At 39.0% G+C, this 19,058-nt stretch overlaps 1 protein-coding gene across 3 annotated transcripts in view; it reads right to left on the bottom strand.

Moving 5' to 3' along the window:
• PPP2R5E (protein phosphatase 2 regulatory subunit B'epsilon) overlaps positions 1 to 16,096 on the bottom strand; it is a 147,555-nt gene extending 131,459 nt beyond the window's left edge. The window contains exons 1-2 of one of the 3 annotated variants that reach the window (XM_082647644.1): positions 15,917 to 16,096; positions 13,334 to 13,497 (exon numbers count right to left, since the gene is read on the bottom strand). In XM_082647644.1, the coding sequence (XP_082503770.1) occupies positions 13,334 to 13,490 (157 nt within the window). In that variant the 5' untranslated portion in view covers positions 13,491 to 13,497; positions 15,917 to 16,096. The remainder of the gene's footprint in view (positions 1 to 13,333; positions 13,498 to 15,916) is intronic. The other 2 variants (XM_082647643.1, XM_082647642.1) reach the window with 2 other exon arrangements.
• Between the last annotated feature and the right edge of the window lie 2,962 nt (positions 16,097 to 19,058).

The following is a 19,058-nucleotide window of genomic DNA, read 5'->3' as shown; positions in this document are numbered from 1 at the left end:
TAAATAGATTTTAAAAATCAAAACACCCATTTCCCAAACATAGTATACAAAAATAGATCTTTACAGGATCCACTTGAAACCCAAGCCTTAAGATACAAACAATTAAGTAGTATTTATAAATAAATGATAATAACAGTAACAACAATGACAAAGATAGCTAACATTTATATAATACTTGCCATGATCTGGGCCCTGCTCTGAGCATTAGTTATATTAACGCATTCAATCCTCAAAACCACCCTGTGGAGAAGTTCTTGATCTCTCATCATTTCCAAATGAGTCAAGCAAAACATCACAACTTTCTCACCAAGAAAGAGGCAAATAACTACTTAATTATCCTTGCATTTATGGAGAAATGAGTATAAATCATTAACTATGATGTAAAATTATTCTCTTAAAAGACAGTACAAAATAAAAAAAGGATATCTTTCTAGCCAGGAAATGTATGTGGGTAAAGTGTCCTACCTACTTTAACACAGAAAATAAAACATTCCATTAAGTAAAACTGTAAAAAAATATAATTTTACCAAGAGTATATTAATATTAAATATAGATTTGCACTTAGAGGTGTGTACATTGATTCTAAAATCATTTTGAAATTCATTAACCACTAAGGTACAAGAGTGGTTCTTTAAGCCCTGACTGTCAAAAACTCCAGACTCTACAGTTCTTTTACTTATTTTGCTGGATTTCCCCACAAGTCACAGTCTGAGATAATCACAGATGATGCTTTTTCCTTATGTACACCATCACAAATTCAGTTCTGCTTCAAGCACTGGTACTGAAAAGCACTCACTCCGCTCAATTTTCACCACCTACAGAATGCAGCACAGATAACACTCAATAATTTAAATCATAATAGCTCAGGAAAATTTTAAATTAGCAAATGACAAGTAGGTGGATTCGATTTTTAACTTCATTCAATTTGTCAGATTTAAAATACTTTCAATTATTTATTTTTCTCAATCTTTGCAGTAACCATAACACTTACTAATGTTAATTGCTTTGCCTAACTGGTTTTACTGTTGCCTGCATTCTCATTTAATGACCTTTAAGTGGTGCTGACAATAATGCTAGCTCTGATCTTTCTAAACCTTTCTTCTGTTAATGAATTAAATCTAATCTATTATGTTCCCCACTATTCCAAGCAGCAGTTCATAAAACAGTGAATTAAAACACATGAAAACTTAAGATCATGCACTTTAATAACACAGTGCCATGTACAGAGTATGTAGCTGGACCTACAGATGGATTTTATTTAGTTTTTAAAGGACTTGATACCTTTTTTTTACAGTTTGTACATTTCATGTTTATAGTGTGAAAGTACATTGGTAATAATTTTCAAAAAGCAAGCAATGATTAAGCAATTTGTTTTCAAAGAAACCCCAGTATCATAAGATGACAACAAGAAAAAAGAACTTTTTAAAATTCCAACTCCAATAATAAGACTATCTCAAAGTAATTTAAATGGTATTAATCATTACACATAACAAAATTTTTTTAAAGCATAACACAAGAATATATAAACATGAGGGAAAAATACTCATGACTAGGTAGGAGGTTTGTGGGTGATTTATATACTCTGTCGTTGTATATTTACGGCTATGTACAAATGCCCTCAGAGTCAAGGACAAACTTTAACCCAGCCTGGATGATTTGGCCCAATGACCTAAATAGTTCCATCAGTCTCTGACCTCCAGCTACAATGGCCTTTTCAGAAGTACCTCATCAATCTTCTTGTTTTGCTCATCACTGTGTTCCCAGGACAGTGCCTAGTACATCACACCACACAGTAGAAATCTGATGAATGAATGAATGAACTGAATTACAGAGCCCACAGAAAAATTTCAAAAATGAGAATTTAAGGCCTTTGGATGTGACTGATTTAGCCAGGTCATATGCAGACTCCTTTCATAGCTATTTGCTTCATATATACTTTGAAAAATACTAGCACACCATTTATTTCATTCGAGTCTCACCATAATTCAAGAGTAGGAGTATAGGGTCTACCACTCCTAAGCCCAAGGGTATTTTAAAGTATATACCATTTCTAGAACATACCACTAAACCAGAAATGCCTAAACAAATTCCATTAGTTGAAATGCCTTTTACAATGTCAAAATGTAAATCTAAACACAATAAAGTATAGCTCTATCCAAAATCTTTAGGAAATAACTAACTCTAGATAGTAAAGCACAAGGTGTTCTCAGCAGCCAAAGGTTACATCAAGGTTCCTCATAGCTAAAAACTTATAAGCCTCCAAGAACCAGCCACATCCCAAGTTGAAGGAACTAAGTTTTAGAACTTCATCTTAACTGTTATTGATTAAAATATCTTTAAGCTTTCTTAAAGTGAAGTGAACTTTATTTCTAAATGCTTAGGTATCGTTAAAAACACCAGTTAGTTATACCACTTGTAGATGTAGTTGAAGAGGCAAACACAGATGAATGCATGGAAGACAAGGCAGAACAGAGAGTACTGAAACATCCTTTTACTTTTTAGAAAGTCCCTTGTATCAAACTGCTTTCAAGTCATTTTGACTTTTGCTCACAAATTAGGGAAAAACACCAATTCTTCTGATTCATCACTATATCTTTCTGAAAAGTTAACTTGATGAGTCAAAGGTTGAAATAGCCTTCTGACCCGCAAAAGAAGCTTCATTTTTGCTACAAATGTCCCTGAATTCAAAATACTCATTCAAAAAGAAAAGTGGTACATGCCTATAATGTGGAAGGTACAATGTAGCTGTGATTTCCAAACTGCTAATATAAGAATGTATGAGAGGTCCTCTGGAGCCTGAAACCGCTCTGAACTCTCACTGTATATCCTTATTAGGTATGGCAAAGGCGCAACCCCTCCATTCCCAGATATTGTCTTCTGGGCTTGCTTTGGTGAAAGGCTAATTCCAAAGCCTTCATCTTCCTTGTTAGAAGACAGTACTTTTCCTGAAATGGTGGCAAGTCCCAATTTTCTCCACGTTCTTTTTAATGTTTTAACGTTTGACTTTGAACAGTGTTCCAGGCACTAGCAACGGCAGGTTAATTACATAAAATGTAACCTCACCTTAAGATGAAAGTCCTTCATGGTGCCTACATAAATGGAGGAACTTTTGCCAGACCCCTTCCCTCACAACACTGTGTATTCTGAAACACGATGCAGGCCCACAGGAGTGACTCAAAGAAAGATCAATGGCAAACAGACAAACAAGGGAAGGAATATTTATTAGGCCACCGACGACACATTAGCAGTTTACCCACATTATCTCACTCCTCACAACCACCTTGGGATGTATGAGTCCCATTTTACAAAAGTGGAAACTGAAGCTCCAAAGAGGTTAAATACCTGATCTCAAATCACAGACGTGGAATTATCACCCAGGCTTGAACCCATATCCTTTCCTACAATATGCTAGTTCCCAAAGATGGGAAGATGATGGTAAAAAATACCACTGCCAGAATGCTACCTGTTTACCAAACTCTAACTCTCCCGCCTTTATGGTGACAGCATTTGTGTCCCACAGGGGTCCAGAGAGGCATCTCCCCCTCCCTGCCAACGTGAGGTGCTGGCTGTCCTTCCTGTCTGCCTCTTGGTGGCACTGCCTTGGCCTTTCCAAGGAGCTGAGTCTGTGAGGCCTGCTGCTCTTCCTCAACTCTTCCCTGTCACCATCCACCACCCACAGTGCCACTGCCAGCCTGGCTGCTCCCCCCGCTTCTATTCTCCACTTCTCTTTCTCGTCACCTCAGTCTCCTCACAATTTTCAGGGTTCTTACAAGAGGTAGTAAGATGATTCACGTAATAAATCATCCCAGCACAGCATGAACAAGCAGGCTGTTAGCTCCAGTGCTCACCTGTGTTCATCCACCACTAATGCACATAATGGAAAAGGCCCTGGCTTTGGAACCGGATGGAACTGGGGTCCCAACTCAGGCTCTCTCCACCCGCAGTCAACAGCAAACATCCCTTGTTCTTGGTGTTGTTGGGAAGCTTCAATGTGACACCATGTGGTACCTCACCTGGCACACAGCAGGACCAAGAGATACTGCTTCTCTTCTCCTTCACTGGTTACTAACTTATTTCTTCACCAGCAAAGAGAACCTGAGTTTCTCCTCCCGACTTCTTCCAGGTCCACAGCTGTTCCAGAGAAAACGCTATTTTACAGGCACTCTCAATTTTACCAATGGTAGTTCTATTCAAGCAGCTTAATTTTTCAAATGACACTGATCAAAAATTTCCAAACAACCACACTGGGGTCATGTAGTAACTTCTACCCTCAAATACCTTTTAAAGTTCTGTTTGGTATCAAAAAGAATTAAAAATCAAAAAAAAAAGAATTAAAAATCAGAAAACACATGCAGGAGAAACCTCTTGACATGAGATCTCCCTTCTACAGAAAGGAATTATATGACAAATTCTCTCTCTCTGCTCTGAGTGAGGAAACTGACACCTACCACCCAAGGCAATGGTTGCTAGCCCTTAGGGGAACTCCTTTGAGAATCTGATGAAAGCTCTAAACCCTCTGCCCAAAAAAAATGTCAATCTGCACAGAGACACAAAAACTGCCTGGAATTTCAAGAGGGTTAAGGACACTCTGAAACCCACCCATCAACAGCAAAATAAGAGCCCTTGACAAAGAACCTTCTATGATACTCCTTAAACTGGCAAAATCCTCAATTCAGATTTTGTTTCTTTAAGGTGCAATAAATTCAAAAGCCTAGACAAAAACCTCAATAAGATAAAGAAAGAAGTTTTCTCATTCACTCTCCACATCTGGCTCCAATGTCAACTCTTTCTGGCTCAAAACAAAATGCTACAAAATTAACGAGGCTCAAAACCTGAAGAGAAGGTTCTCTCTATGAAGCAAAATGTCAAAACAAAGATGTGTTAGGGTTAGTGAATGTGCTGGGAGGTGAGCAAGGGAAAAGGAGGTAAAAAAATTAAGTATTAAGAACATCTACACACTTTATTTTCCAGTATCATCCTTTTTAACTTTCTATGTCTGTGTATATTCTTAACATGCATTATATATTCGTATAATAGCACATGTGTGCAACATATAAACAGAAATATACATTATTTTTACTGACAGGAGTAAGCAATCACAACAAGTTTGCAGATCCTGTCCTACTAGACAACTTCCAAAATGAGTTTACCTAACAATAATTTCTCCTGGTTAACTCTCCACAAATGGAATTTCCCTTGAAAATAATCACATTAGCCACCTTAAGTTCTTATTCCTGAAATGAGAAGTCAGTTTCAAACTAATGTTGACTAAACAGTAATGCTGAGATTGTTCCACAAGAAGCAGTTCTCCTTTTTGCTTTAAAAGTCTAATTCTCACAGCTCCACATACTCCATATTTTTCTTCCTTAAGTGTAAATAATTCATGTAATGTATTAAAGAAATAATCAACTGAAACACTGGCATACATTTTACACTACACAGTTCTTCCTATAATTATAATAGTTAATATTCTTCAACTCCTACAACATCGTCAGCACTGAGCTAAATGTTACCTGCTTGATGGCACTTAATCTGACCTTACGAAGTGGGTTCCTCTCCCAGTTTTGGAGATTAAAAAACCAGTGCTTGGAAGTCACATGTCTGTGAGTGGACCTAGAATTCGAACCTACGTGTGTGTTACCCCAGAGCCTCCATTCTTACCTCAGAGAGGCCACCTGCCTCCCTCAGGTAATATGTTACATATATTAGGTATATACTGTTACTAGGTAATAATATACTAATATTATACTGTTTAATTAATAAGTTCCTTTATGCATAATTCTACTATAATATAAAAATAAGATCCCTGTTTTGTTTTTATGAAATCTTACAATACAAAAGGTAGAAAAATATTTTTAAGTGGTAAAAGAGAATGTCATTACTGACAAACAAACCGAAGAACTACTTTAGTTAGCCGTTTTGTAATATCTAGAAACTTTACTGTTTTTTTTCAAGCACTACAAAATCTAGTTAATATTAAGAGCTTCCATTATTATAAAAGTTTTAAAGACAAGAGAAAATTTGACCATAAAACACTGCTCTGAAAGTCCATTATAATATCAGATATGCTATTCTCTCTTAAACTATATAAAGAAAGAAAGCCTGGTGATCTGATCAGCCTGTAATTCAGTCCCCAAACACCAGCAGAAAAAAGAAATTTCACTATACTTAATATCTTAACTTCTACAAAATGAAAGTGATGAATCTCCTAAGTAAAAGGAATGTCTGTCATACATAAAATCCACTCCATCCTCTCTCCACAAGATGTCACTTCTGTTTTTAACCTGAAACATGCAGAATTACCAAAGAAGAAAAACACTCTCAGCTTTTTAAGTGAACACTCAGCAATTTGATCCTTTAAAAATAAAAAGTCTTCATTAAACAAGTTTATAATTTTGTGTAGGGCTTCCCTGGTGGCGCAGTGATTGAGAGTCCACCTGCCGATGCAGGGGACACGGGTTCGTGCCCCGGTCCGGGAAGATCCCACATGCCACAGAGTGGCTAGGCCCGTGAGCCATGGCTGCTGAGCCTGCGCGTCTGGAGCCTGTGCTCTGCAACAGGAGAGGCCACAACGGTGAGAGGCCCGCGTACCGCAAAAAAAAAAAAAAAAAAAATTTGTGTAAATTACTAGTTAAAATAAAATCTGCATGGCCTGGGTTTGGGGGGCAAAATTTAATATTTAGAAAGGAAAAATAAATGTCTATAGTGCTATTACTAATAACCTCGATGTTTTCAACTAACAAGATTCATTCATTTACTAACAAATACTTATTGAATACCAACTATGTATGAGGCACTGATCTAGCCCCTAGAGATAAGAGAAACAAGGTTTCTACACCAAAGATTATATTCTCATGGGGGAGGAAAAACAGATAACATACAAGTGAACAAAGATAAAATAATTTCAGATTATAAATATGATGCAAAAAACAACAGAGTGATAGAAACGTCAAAGGAGACTATTTTTAAAAGTGATGAAGGATGGTCCCTAAGAAGGTCCCATTTGTGCTGAAACTTGAAGAATGATACAAAGTCAAGAGAAGAAAGTTCTAAGTAGACAAGGACCACCTCACCTTAGGAGAGGTTTCATTTGGCACCTTAACATTTTTATGCCCTGGATGGGTTATATCCTGGAGAGACCCATTTTATGATGAATTCTGTTTAAAGCTTACAATATTTATTGGTAAGTATCCAATGCATCTGCACACACATAAAGCTAACATGATACTCAGGAAAAACAATAATAATAATAATTCCCAATCTTTTGGTCTAAGCCAAAAGCTCTTAACTCTGGGGAAAGAGCAGGAATGGTAGAGCTAAATCTTTGAGAAGTTGATGAAAGCAATGAACTCTATCCTCCAAAAAAAAAAACCAAATGCACCTACACAGAAATTTTACATATAATTTTTGGAGGTTCTTAGAAACTTGAAGCCCATCCACGATGCACACACCCTATCCCCAATGAGAAATCCATGAACCCTAAGTTAAGAACTAAACAGTAATTATCACACTCAGATGGGACGGATATGAATGCAAGCTGCTTACCCTACTTTTAAATGATTCACGAATCAGGAACGCTTACTCTCAATTTATTTTGGCCCACATGAGACTTCGTATGGGAATTTTCTCTATGCTACAGAAACAAACTATTAGGAGATATAGATATAGATATATAAAATTCTCACCTAAAAGTGAATGAAATGCCTCTTCACTACAACTAGTATAATCTTTCGCACATGATAACAGTGTCATTTGATACTGGTTTTGCGCAAGATCTTATAATTTCTTCCCCCAAAGAAATATATTACCACATTGCTTCAAAGGCTGCAAAGCTGTATGTTAACACCTATTAACTTACAGATGTTCTTCTGGTTCAAAAGCAAAGCTTACGATTATTTTTTTAAAACCATTCACACATACGCACACACTCACACTACAATTTAGTTGCCTAAGGAATATACATCAACTACAAATGAACTTATTTACAGAACAGAGACAGACTCACGGACATAAAAGGCAAACTTACGGTTACCAAAGAGGAAGACGGGTGGGGGGAGAGGGGATAAAGCAGGAGTTGGGGATTAGCAGACGCAAACTACTATATATAAAATAGATAAATGACACAAGGTCTTACAAAGAATTATATTCAATATCTTGTATATATAACTATAATGGGAAAGAAAAAAAAGAACATACATCGTTAATCTAAGGTACAAACTAGATCAATGGTTCTTAACTTTTTTGATTCAGACACCCCTTTGAGAATTTGAAAAATGCTATGGAATTATCCCACTTAAAAAATGGACAAATTCATACAAAATGTGCATATAATTTCAGCCTGCTCAATGCATTTCAAATTCATTCAAGGGTTTAAGAATGCCTATACCTACAATACAAGTATATTATGACTAGCTGTTTCTGGGAAGGGGAGCTAATTAGGAAAACCGACTTGGGAGGAAGATTTTTCATTATACATCCTTTTGTATCTTTTGGAATTTGAACTATATAACTGTATTATCTATTCAAAAAACGAATAAGTCAAAAAGCACTACACTAAAAAATGTGGCAGGATACCAGTGCAGAAGGTGAAAAACCACCACGTAAAGATGCTTAAAATAACGTCTACTAAATTCAACACATTTGCACACTGTTTCTTTGTATTTGGGGGGTTGAAAAAGGTTCATGACCTCAAAACTATGCTCTTGTTTCATAATTTTCAGAGAAATCTCCAGTTTCAACTTTTTTGCTAGGAAAATACAAAAAGTCACATAATAATTTCACATTATTCATATTGTAACTTCTGAAATCCCAGTTAAATGACAACAGTTAGTAATATATTGAATGTGGTACTGCCGCGTCTCTTGATTTTTATTATCATCCCCATTTGACAGACAAGAAAACCAAGCTTTCCAAAGCTAACTCGCTTGCCCCAGGCAACACAGCTAGTGAGCTAGCCAGGACTCTTGCAGGCAACAAAGCCCGTGTACTTCCTCCCATGCGACACCACGGCATAACCTATAAGGAAGACAGTGAACACCAAAATCGAGGACATTATTTCTTAGGAGATCATTCGCATTATAAATACAGTTTAGAGCACTAGTCCATTATAAAACTGGGAATTCAATCTGTATGCTCCTTTACACTATACAAAGCAGATAAAGATGAAAGAGACGAATTATCCCATCCAATAATTTTAAAAGCACACAAACTAGTTTTAACTTGGAATTTTTCAAGTCCTTACAAACTGTCACCCTATAAAATAAAAATGTAAGCTGAATCGTAAGCGTAGAGTTAAAAAAACATCAGAGAATTAGTGTTACAGAAATACGTTACCAATCTAAAGGTTTCAACACCAAGGTGCAAAGAGTTTCTGCTGAACAGCACCTCCAGCCATCAAAGTTTTTGGAATGTTTGATACTGACTGTCCAAACTATGAGCAAAATGCTTTAGAAATTTATGATGAATTGTGAGGCTAGCAACAATGATGCCACTTTCATTATAATCCCATTTTCAAAGAGGTGGTAGCTTTCAAAAACATCTCACTCAAATCTAAACTTACATAATCGTTTAAAGTTAAAACGAGAAGGAAATACGGCGTGGGTAGAAAACATAAACCACCTAACCAGATACGACTACCCCTAGTAGTTATTATTATTATTGCTATTGTTACTAATGTGTGTGTGTCTATTTGCCTAAGTGTTTATTTTGTCCTTATTCAGCGACTTACCTAGGTAACTGTCCAAGCTTGCTTTATGTCCTGCTGTGCAGGCACCCAGAAAGCATCCAAGTCTTTACTTTCTTATCAAGCACATAAGGCACTCAACCTCTACTGAATTCCCCTTATCAGGAAAATGAGTAAAAGTCCTTCAAGCTCAAAAACTTTAGGACCTTCTGAAAATATTTTCAGAAGTACTCTATGGAGAAAACTCAAATGTCTACATGTCAAGGTCTATCCTGCAATTTCACAATTGTAGGAAAAGCCAGGTCACTCTGATATATTTACACAAAACTACATGCTGGTGTTGCTGTCTACAGAAAAATAACATCATTGATACAAATTTCAAAAACCCACCTATTAGGAAAAGAGCAAAGGAGATGAAACTTTCCTTTCAGTTTGTTACAGTGCTGCAAGTGAAGAGACTTTTAAAATGCTAAGAAATAATGGCAGTGTTACTTATAAGTCAGTCAAATATTACCATGCATATAATAAGCATTCTTATAAGGCAAACACACAAAACAAGTGATTAATGAATACCTAATTTTTGAGCTTTCAAAAATTACATATTAAAAAGATGAGCTACATAATTACTATGTTTACACAATTTCTGTTTTCAAACTCACCTAAAATTAAAGACCTTAAGGACATGTTTTTTCTTTACTCTTTAAAGCAACCCCCAAAATTCAACTACAGTTTATACTGCACCCCCAAATAAAATTATCTTAAACCTTCCAATTCAGTCCAAACAATTCTATAGAAAATTAAATCAATAACTACCCTTTGGCATGCATATATAATTTACTCTGGTTTTTCCTAAGGAAATGGTAAAAAAAAAAATTCCTTTTATGTTTTCCTTATATTTCATAAACCACCTCCTAAAGTTGTGAGAAGGCACACAAATAAAAGTCAATCCATTGTAAGGAAAACAAATGTTATTCAACAAACTCTTTACATTCACTATAATAATCAAGAACAAATACACATTTCTAAAGTCTATACATGATTGTACTTCTTTGTTATTCTACAGATATGGAAATCTAATTTATGGAATGCTTCCCGGAATATTTTCCCAGAATGTGCTTATTACACAAGAATCACTTTTAGTCTGTCTGGAATTTAAGCTTGTGGATGTATCTAGTATTATATGATCTTGTTGCTCTCCAATGCTCCTATGCTGGCAAAACATACAAGTTCACAAAAACCATATTCTTGGAGAGCAGAATTCTTGGAAATTTTACAATACTATCAGACTCCACTTAAAATATGAGAAAAGGATATACAAATGGCCAAAAAGCACATGAAAAGATACTCAATGTCACTAATCACTAGGGAAATGCAAATAAAAATCACAATGAAATACTACTTCATACACATTATGATGGCTATTATCGAAAAGAAAAAAAAAGGAAAAGAAAATAACAAGTGTCTGTGAGAATGTGGAGAAATTGGAAGAAGCCTTGGGCTCTGCTGGTAGGGATGTAAAATGGTACAGCTGCTGTGGAAAACAGTATGGCAGTTCCTCAAAAAATTAAACATATGCTCCAGCAATTCTTCTGGGTATATACCCAAGTGAAAGCAGGGACTCAAAACGATATTTGTACACCCATGTTCTCATAGCAGCGTTATTCACAATCACTGAAAGGTGGAAGGAACTCATGTATCCATTGACAGATGGATAAACAATACATGGCATATATATACATACACACACACACGCACACACGATGGAATATTATTCAGCCTTAAAAAGGACAGAAATTCTGACACATGCTACAACATGGATGAATCTTGAGGACATTATGCTAAGTGAAATAAGCCAACCACAAAAGAGACAAACATTGTAGGATTCCCCCTATAGGAGATACCTAGAGTAGTCAAATTCAGAGACAGTAGTGGTTGCAAAGAGGTTAGGGGGAGGGGTAATGGGGAGTTAGTGTTTAATGGATACAGAGTTTCAGCTGGGAAAGATGAAAAGCCTTAGAGATGAGTGGTGGTGATGGACATACAACAATGTGAATGTACCTAATGCCATGCTTAATGCACACTTAAAAATAGGTAAAATGGTCAATTTTATGTTATATATATATTACAATTTTTTTAAAATGAGATAAGAAACAACAAAATATTAAAACATGTGCCAAATTCTTCTCACGCATGCTTCTTTCACTACCCACAAAACCAACATCATGGCTCTGAGTGGTCAGTTAAGTTCTAATTGAAATGTTTACCATGGGCCCCAAGAAATTAATATAACAAAGTTTAAATTTGTTCTAACCCTAAGAAAGTTTAAACTGCTTCCTCAGAATAAAATCCGTTGCCAGATATAGATGCTAATAGCTATTACATGTCTATTTCAGATTAAATAAACTACTAAAGAATCCAATATACCTCCCAACTTTGTATTTCAAGTACAGTTACTTTTATCCCTAGCGAGTTTTTCCTTCATTTTTCTTCCAAAGCCTCATAAAGACTATTTTCATTTTTACCAGCAAAAACTTTAGTCAAAATTTTCTCCCCCCAAACTCATACGAGCTCATCTTCATTAACTGTAGATATATCATCTTTACAGTAATAGTATTCATTTCATGTTTACCAATTTCAAGTATAAACATGGAAATCTCATTTATGAATCTTCCTCCCTTAAAAAAAATGTTCATACGGGAAAAACAGAAGTTTGAAACATCCTAGGCTACATTTTGAGGATCTTTTCTAGTCACACTCCAGTTTTTCTTTTAATACCTTCCGATTTCACAAATTGTTACAGACATAAATGTTCACTAACTAACTAGCAACCAAGTTTTTTGATTTCCTCTGAGCCAGTAAAGTGTATTGTATTGTTCACGTCCCCTTTCTCCTCACTCTTAAGTGTTCAGCAGACAAAATTCTACCTTCAACGGTAGATTCTAATAGCTCCATGCTATAAATGCTATGTTCGGATACATTTCAAACAACGCTTGTTCATAAACATAAAGCAAATAGATAAAAATTAAAAGGAACAAAAAGTACCCACATACTCAAACAAAAGGTAAAAGGTTTAATTTAGAAAAAAAAGTTCTCACATTAATTCCATAAACAATATGATCATTAAATACTTTTTCTATTTGTACTATCTGAAAACAAAAATGCATGTAATCAATTACTGACCATTTTTTCTCAATTTTAAAAAATGAATTATTTCAAACATCATTTTCTATATGTAAGTTAATGGCACCATCTCCTCTACTAGGTCTACCTCCTGTGATTAAATCTGTACAATTTGTAGTTGTCACTGCATACGATGTATACATCTAAATGTCAACAGAAGACAATAAGAAAAACACAGACCCAGACCTCATTAGTTTCTGTGGCATTCAGTTTTTCTACTTATCAATGTGAGAGATTCTCTGATAATAAGTTTATTTTCATTTGTCCATGGCTATTTATATTAAATTGAACCCTTTAAAAGGGGGAGTGGGTGTATCACACACCAATAACTTCAACATGTCAGAAACCTCCCATCTCTTCAATCTGCAACACGGAATTTTAACAAATATGGAACTCTACAAAAACGAAAATTATATACAGATACAAAAAGATCAATTGAAAAGGAATCCATCACCTGGTCATGAGCCTTACCTTTTAGCAGCGGCAGAGGTGTTAACTCAATAGGCTTGCCTTGAGACCTAAACTGTGAGGAACTTTGCGACCTCTTCTGTCTGGCTTTTCTGACGGACTTCCGAGAAAATCCGTCTACTTTATCCACTGATGGAGGAGTAGTTGGTGCTGAGGACATATCCCTACTGAAAAGAAAGAAGTATCATCAACACATTCCCGAGGTAGAAGCATACAAGTGAGTTACTCAAATTCTAAAATTCCCATACACTGTTTTTGAAAATGGGAGTATGTTTAAAAGAAAGCAAATAAAATCAATTAAGAGCAGTCACATGTTCAATGGGAAAACAGAAAAACTTGGTGGAAAACAGAATATAAGTACTATATAAGCAATACTGTAATGCTAATGCATTGTGCTACTCCCACTACGATATGCATTAAAGATGTTCATTTAGGGCTTCCCTGGTGGCGCAGTGGTTGAGAGTCCACTTGCCGATGCAGGGGACATGGGTTCGTGCCCCGGTCTGGGAAGATCCCACATGCCATGGAGCAGCTAGGCCTGTGAGCCATGGCTGCTGAGCCTGCGCGTCCGGAGCCTGTGCTCCGCAACGGGAGAGGCCACAACAGTGAGAGGCCCGCGTACCGCAAAACAAACAAACAAACAAACAAACAAAAAGATGTTCATTTATACTTGAACATGTATTCATTTTATAACTGCACAGCTCTTCTCATCTTGAGATCCAGAAGTAACTGAGGAACTATTCTACAGCTACAAAATTTCCATCCAAACATTTTCCCAAGATAGTTAATATTATGAATGGGCTCTAGAGTTGAAACTCTTATGGTACTTCAAGAATCTACACCACTGTATCACAGCCAGGTGAAATTTACAATTTCTCAACTACCAAGACATGACTTTTAATGCAATGTGCTGTGTTAGCTATGATAAACTACACCACACCACAAAGGAGGACAAGCTAGGTTACTTTAAACAGAACACATAAAAGGCATAATTAAAATCATTTCAAAGAAGTCTTCTTTTTGAATGAAGCCATCTGAAGTTACTAAAGCTTAATAAACAAAACTATGATGAAATGGTACACCAAAGTTGAAATAAAAACAAATTCACAGCCTACTTAGACAACCAAGTTGAGTTCCCTTGAAGTTCATCATCAAATATTAATTTTCATTCTATCAAACTAATGGAACTGAACAGTTATTTGGGATTTTTTTTAACATTCTCAAATCATTAAAATGAAGGCTATTTCCTAAAAGTAACAAGGATTAAGCTCAGTTTCATTCACCAATTTAAACAGATGCCATCATTTCTATGGCACTGAGGCTCCATGCTCCATGGAAGATTAATGGCAGACTTGAATAGAAATAACGCACATGGGGGAAATGCTGAAATGCAATTACTCACCTGTCATTCCAATACATAACATAAGTGTTTTTTAACCTCTAAAAGAGTTAAGGAGTTTTTTCCTGAACGTGTGAGAATAAAAAGTTACCTGGATTAGCTGGATTCTGACAAAGTAAAAATAATAAAAACATAAACAAAAAACAAACAAAACCATATGATGTTGAGGTTTGGAATTTTGAAGTCCTGTTTGGTACTCTTTTTTAAAAAAGTTTTTAACAATCTAATTTAGCCTTAAATAAAATGTGACAGATAAAAAGGAATTGCAAACCATGAATGATTATAGAAGAAGTAAGATGACTTAAAAATTTATAATAACTGCATCTGCAAGAAGCTCCACATCACATTTGTATGTTGTAAATTTAGGGGCTGCTTTTCCAATCTGGTATGTGAATTATTTAGACTACATTTAACCCTCACAACACAAGATTTCCATAAATCCTGTTCCTCCTCCACTCTTTTTGTCTCTCCTTTATTCTTTATCTCCCATCTCTAAAGATGATTTACTGGTAGCAAAAACAAATTCTGTTTTAATCATTTGCCCGCGGTCCAGGATAAACGTCAAGGATCTCAACCCTAAAGCGCTGCAGAATTGAACGTGCAGTAGCAGCGGGTCCGTACAAAGCCCGGGGAAACAGGTTTCGCCGTGGGCTAGGACGCCCGAAGCTTTATCATCCTCTAAGCATTGGGCACGGGGCATTTCCAAGGCACAGGATAACCCAAAGCGGGTACTGGGGTGGAGGAGAAAGACAGAGAAAAGGTTGGTCTGTAGGGATGCTCACATACTCCGTTTGCTCCCACCCACCCCACCCCACCCCGTGCCACCCCAAGCCCTGGAGAAGATAAGCTGCTACAGAATCCTTCTCACTACACCAATCCCCCTTTCCTCCCCCCCGCCCCCGTCAGTGGATAAAGGGGGACAAGAATACGCCTCCAATGCCGGAAGGTGGAGAAAAAGGGGGGTGGAGGGCAGAGTGAATGAAAGGCATCATCAGAAGCATTTGCAGATAAATCAGACAAGTGGGACCGGCGCTCCCTCTCCCGCACCTCACCCCATCGCACCCCTCGCCGGCCCAGGCCAGGCCTTCCCCAGGTCGGTGCCCCGCAGGTTCCCCAGGAGGTCGGGTAGAAGGCAGGAAAGGAGGAAAGGAAGCAGACGAGCCGCGGTGCTGGAGGGACGAAGTTACCTTGAAGCTTCTGGAGAAGAATCCGAAGATGATCTGTGGTTTCGGAGGGGCGGGAGACGGGAGAGAGGGCCGCAGCGGGGGCGGGTGGCGGGACCGGGGCGTGCGAGGGGAGGTCCGGACAGCGGCAGGGAGCCCGGGGCGACGGCTGTCCGGCGCGGCGTCCCTCCGGTTCCGCGGCAGCGGCGCCTCTAGGCCTCACGGCCGGACCTGAACCTCAGCGCTCCGGCGGCGGCGGCGGCGGCCTCACGATCCTCCCCCGCGGGCCCGTCCCATCAAATCGGCACCGACCCCGCTGCGGCTCCGCCGGTGGCTCCTCGCTCACATTCCCGGCGGGCGGCGCCTCTGCTCTTTGCCCCGGACCCGGCGGCTGCAGCGACGACGAGGGGAGGGGGGAAGGGAGGGAGGAAGACTGGATCCGCAGAGGCAGCAGGAGGAGAAGGAAGGAGAAGAAGGAGCCGCTGGGGCTGGAGCCGCCGCTGCCAGAGCCGCCGTTCAGTGCCCGCGGTGAGTCCCCGTCAATGCCCCTTTCTCTCTCCTATTGTCAATATCACCGGGCAGCTGAGTCCATGGCACACTCGCAACCGAACCTTCTGGCCAGCAGCGCCCGCCTCCAGCGCCCACTCACTGGAGGCTTCAAACGGGAAGCGAGGCTTCATTGGCCGGCGTCCGCCTTCACTCCCTTGTCAGCATGTTGGGCTGAGACCCGATCGGGGATTGGCGGCGGGGGGGCGGAGAAACAGGAGGGTGGGAAGAGAGGAGGCCGAGGATTGGGCTGAGGCGAGAGGGACCCGGATGCAACCGCGATCTCCGGCCGCGCTGCCGCCGCTTCCGCCAGGCGGTGGGGTAGGCTGAAGCGGGGATCCGCTGCCGCCGCCAGGCCTGAGCCGAGCTCCTTAAACCCGGAGGGGTGCGCGTGACATCAGTGCGATGGGTTTCCGCGCTGTGCGGATCCTCTGGGCGGCGGTCGTCTGCAACCTGAGGATTCCAAGGGCAAGGGTCGGCTAAGGGTGGGGGCGTCCCTGGCCCTTGATTCCGCCCCTTTCAGCGGCGAGGCTAGCCCTTCTGGACTCGAGGAATCCCATTCGGACGGGAACCAGCGCCGCATAGAAAGAAAGAAAGGCAGCCTGTGCGCCGCTGCCTTTGTAGATGGGCCCCTCGCAGCCCGGGGCTGTAAAGCCCCCAGCAGTCGCTCTCCGCTCCACCTTGTGGGAGGCCTGGCACGGAAATCTGAACCCCTGGGGCCCGGCCAAGGGTTGGGTATCGCTTCGAATTCTCTCTCGCCTAGTCTCCTTTTCCCTAAACCTCTGTTTTGAATATCAGCTCCCTGGAGCTCCTGCAAGCCTGGTTGGGGCCAGTTCAGTGTAACTTGTGCAGGTGGGAACGCGGTCTCCACGCTCTGTGATCATTTATTGAGATAATCTCTTGGGCCCACCCGCTGTACAGAGCGCAGGGAAACCCAGCTTCAAACTGCGGGAGCTTGGGAGCTCTTCACTGGCAAGTTGGATCCGAAACAGTTTATGGAGAAGGCTTCACTTAACTCTAGCTAGAACAAGTGATAAAATATTTAGAGATATGTTTGCATCCTTAGTGAGTCCTAGGCCAAGTGGTGCATTTCCAGAGAATATTCTTGGACTCTTGCTCTATTTGAGTGGATTCTACGTATGTCTTTTGAGAGGGTTTAAAAAAAAGAAAGGAAGGAAGAAAGAAATTCTTAATGCTTAGTGCAAAAAATAACGTTTATAATCCTTCAACCCAGAGATAACCACTGTTAGCATTTTGGTGTACTTCTGTCCAGTATTTTTTTTCTTTAAAATTGTGTATTCCGTTCTGTAGTTTTTCCCCTTCGCATTATATCATGTTTTCTATACAGTTAGGAAATAGAACTATATATAAATAAAACTGTAACATATATACAACTGACAATAACAAAAATATGCATTGTTATTTCTCTTGTTTGTGTTATTTAGCACTCAAGTGTTGCAAACTTCTATGCACATCCCCAGAAATGGGTCTTGAATGGGTCTTTTTTTGTGCCATTAAAATTTTTTTTAATTCCTGTTTTGAACTGAAATGGGAAACAGGAAAAGATGGTGCTCTTATATGGAAGCAGGCTTCCTCTACTGACTCCAGGTGATTGGTCACTGTATAGATAGTGTCTGTGTTTGCTCTGAAAAGTTCACCTCCCCTAGGCCTTACAAAACTGGCTAGAATACCAGTCTCCTTCCCACCTTCAAGAAACTTACATTTCCACATCTCAGTTTCCCATACCAGTCTTCGTGAAGAGTTCAGTGCCCCAGCCATGCAGAACTTGTTTGCTCAATTTCTGATTAAGGGTAAATGCAGAATTCAAACCAAGGAAGATTTTAAAGCCAACTCAATTTCCCTTGGCAACAATTGAATTGTCCAAGAGTAGTGCACGTTTGAAATGCTCACAGCTGTTGCTTAGAACATTTCACATTTTGTAGAGTGGGGATTTTGCTTGCAAATTATGAATCTGTAAAGATGATTCATTTCAAAACTCTTTCACTTTCTGTAAAATGGCTGAGTAACTGAAATGAGTAGGTCTTTTTAAATGGAAACATCCTTGCCTATGTGAGAGATTTTTCCTTGGACCAACAGTTTCTAAAGGAGGTCCATGCAATGCATCCCAGGGGTATGTATATTCCAGGAAGAATGCAAGTCAGTCCGTTTGGGATGCAGGAGAAGAAAATATGAGGACATCTATTTATGCTTAGTTCTAATCGAAAAAGAAAACTATTTTATATAATATTTTATATACATAATGAGGGACCCAGCCCATGGAATGGTCTCTTGGCCCATAACATCGTAGGAGATGTCCTCAAGGAAAAGTGGGAGTTACCCATTTCCAGGGGTTGGCAGTGGTGGTCCCACCCAGTCAGTCCTTGTCAACATGTAATGACTTATTGTGGTTTGCTAGGTTAAAGAGGACTTACTGATTATCTAGGTTTAATTAAACTAACCCATAGAAAATGGGCAAGTTAGTTTACCAGAGTCCTTTGCAAAGAAACCACAGGAAAATAAGCAAATGGTGGAATTGACACTTCTCCCAGTATCAGGTTTTTTGACAGCACATTTCAAAATTAACGATCCAATAAATCCAATCAAATTTTGGCTTAAAAAA

This window comes from Grampus griseus (genome assembly GCF_964374135.1).
Source record: "Grampus griseus genome assembly, chromosome: 2".
Taxonomy (NCBI): domain Eukaryota; kingdom Metazoa; phylum Chordata; class Mammalia; order Artiodactyla; family Delphinidae; genus Grampus; species Grampus griseus.
Note: the sequence above shows the minus strand (reverse complement) of the source record. Positions and strands in the feature narration are given on the sequence as shown.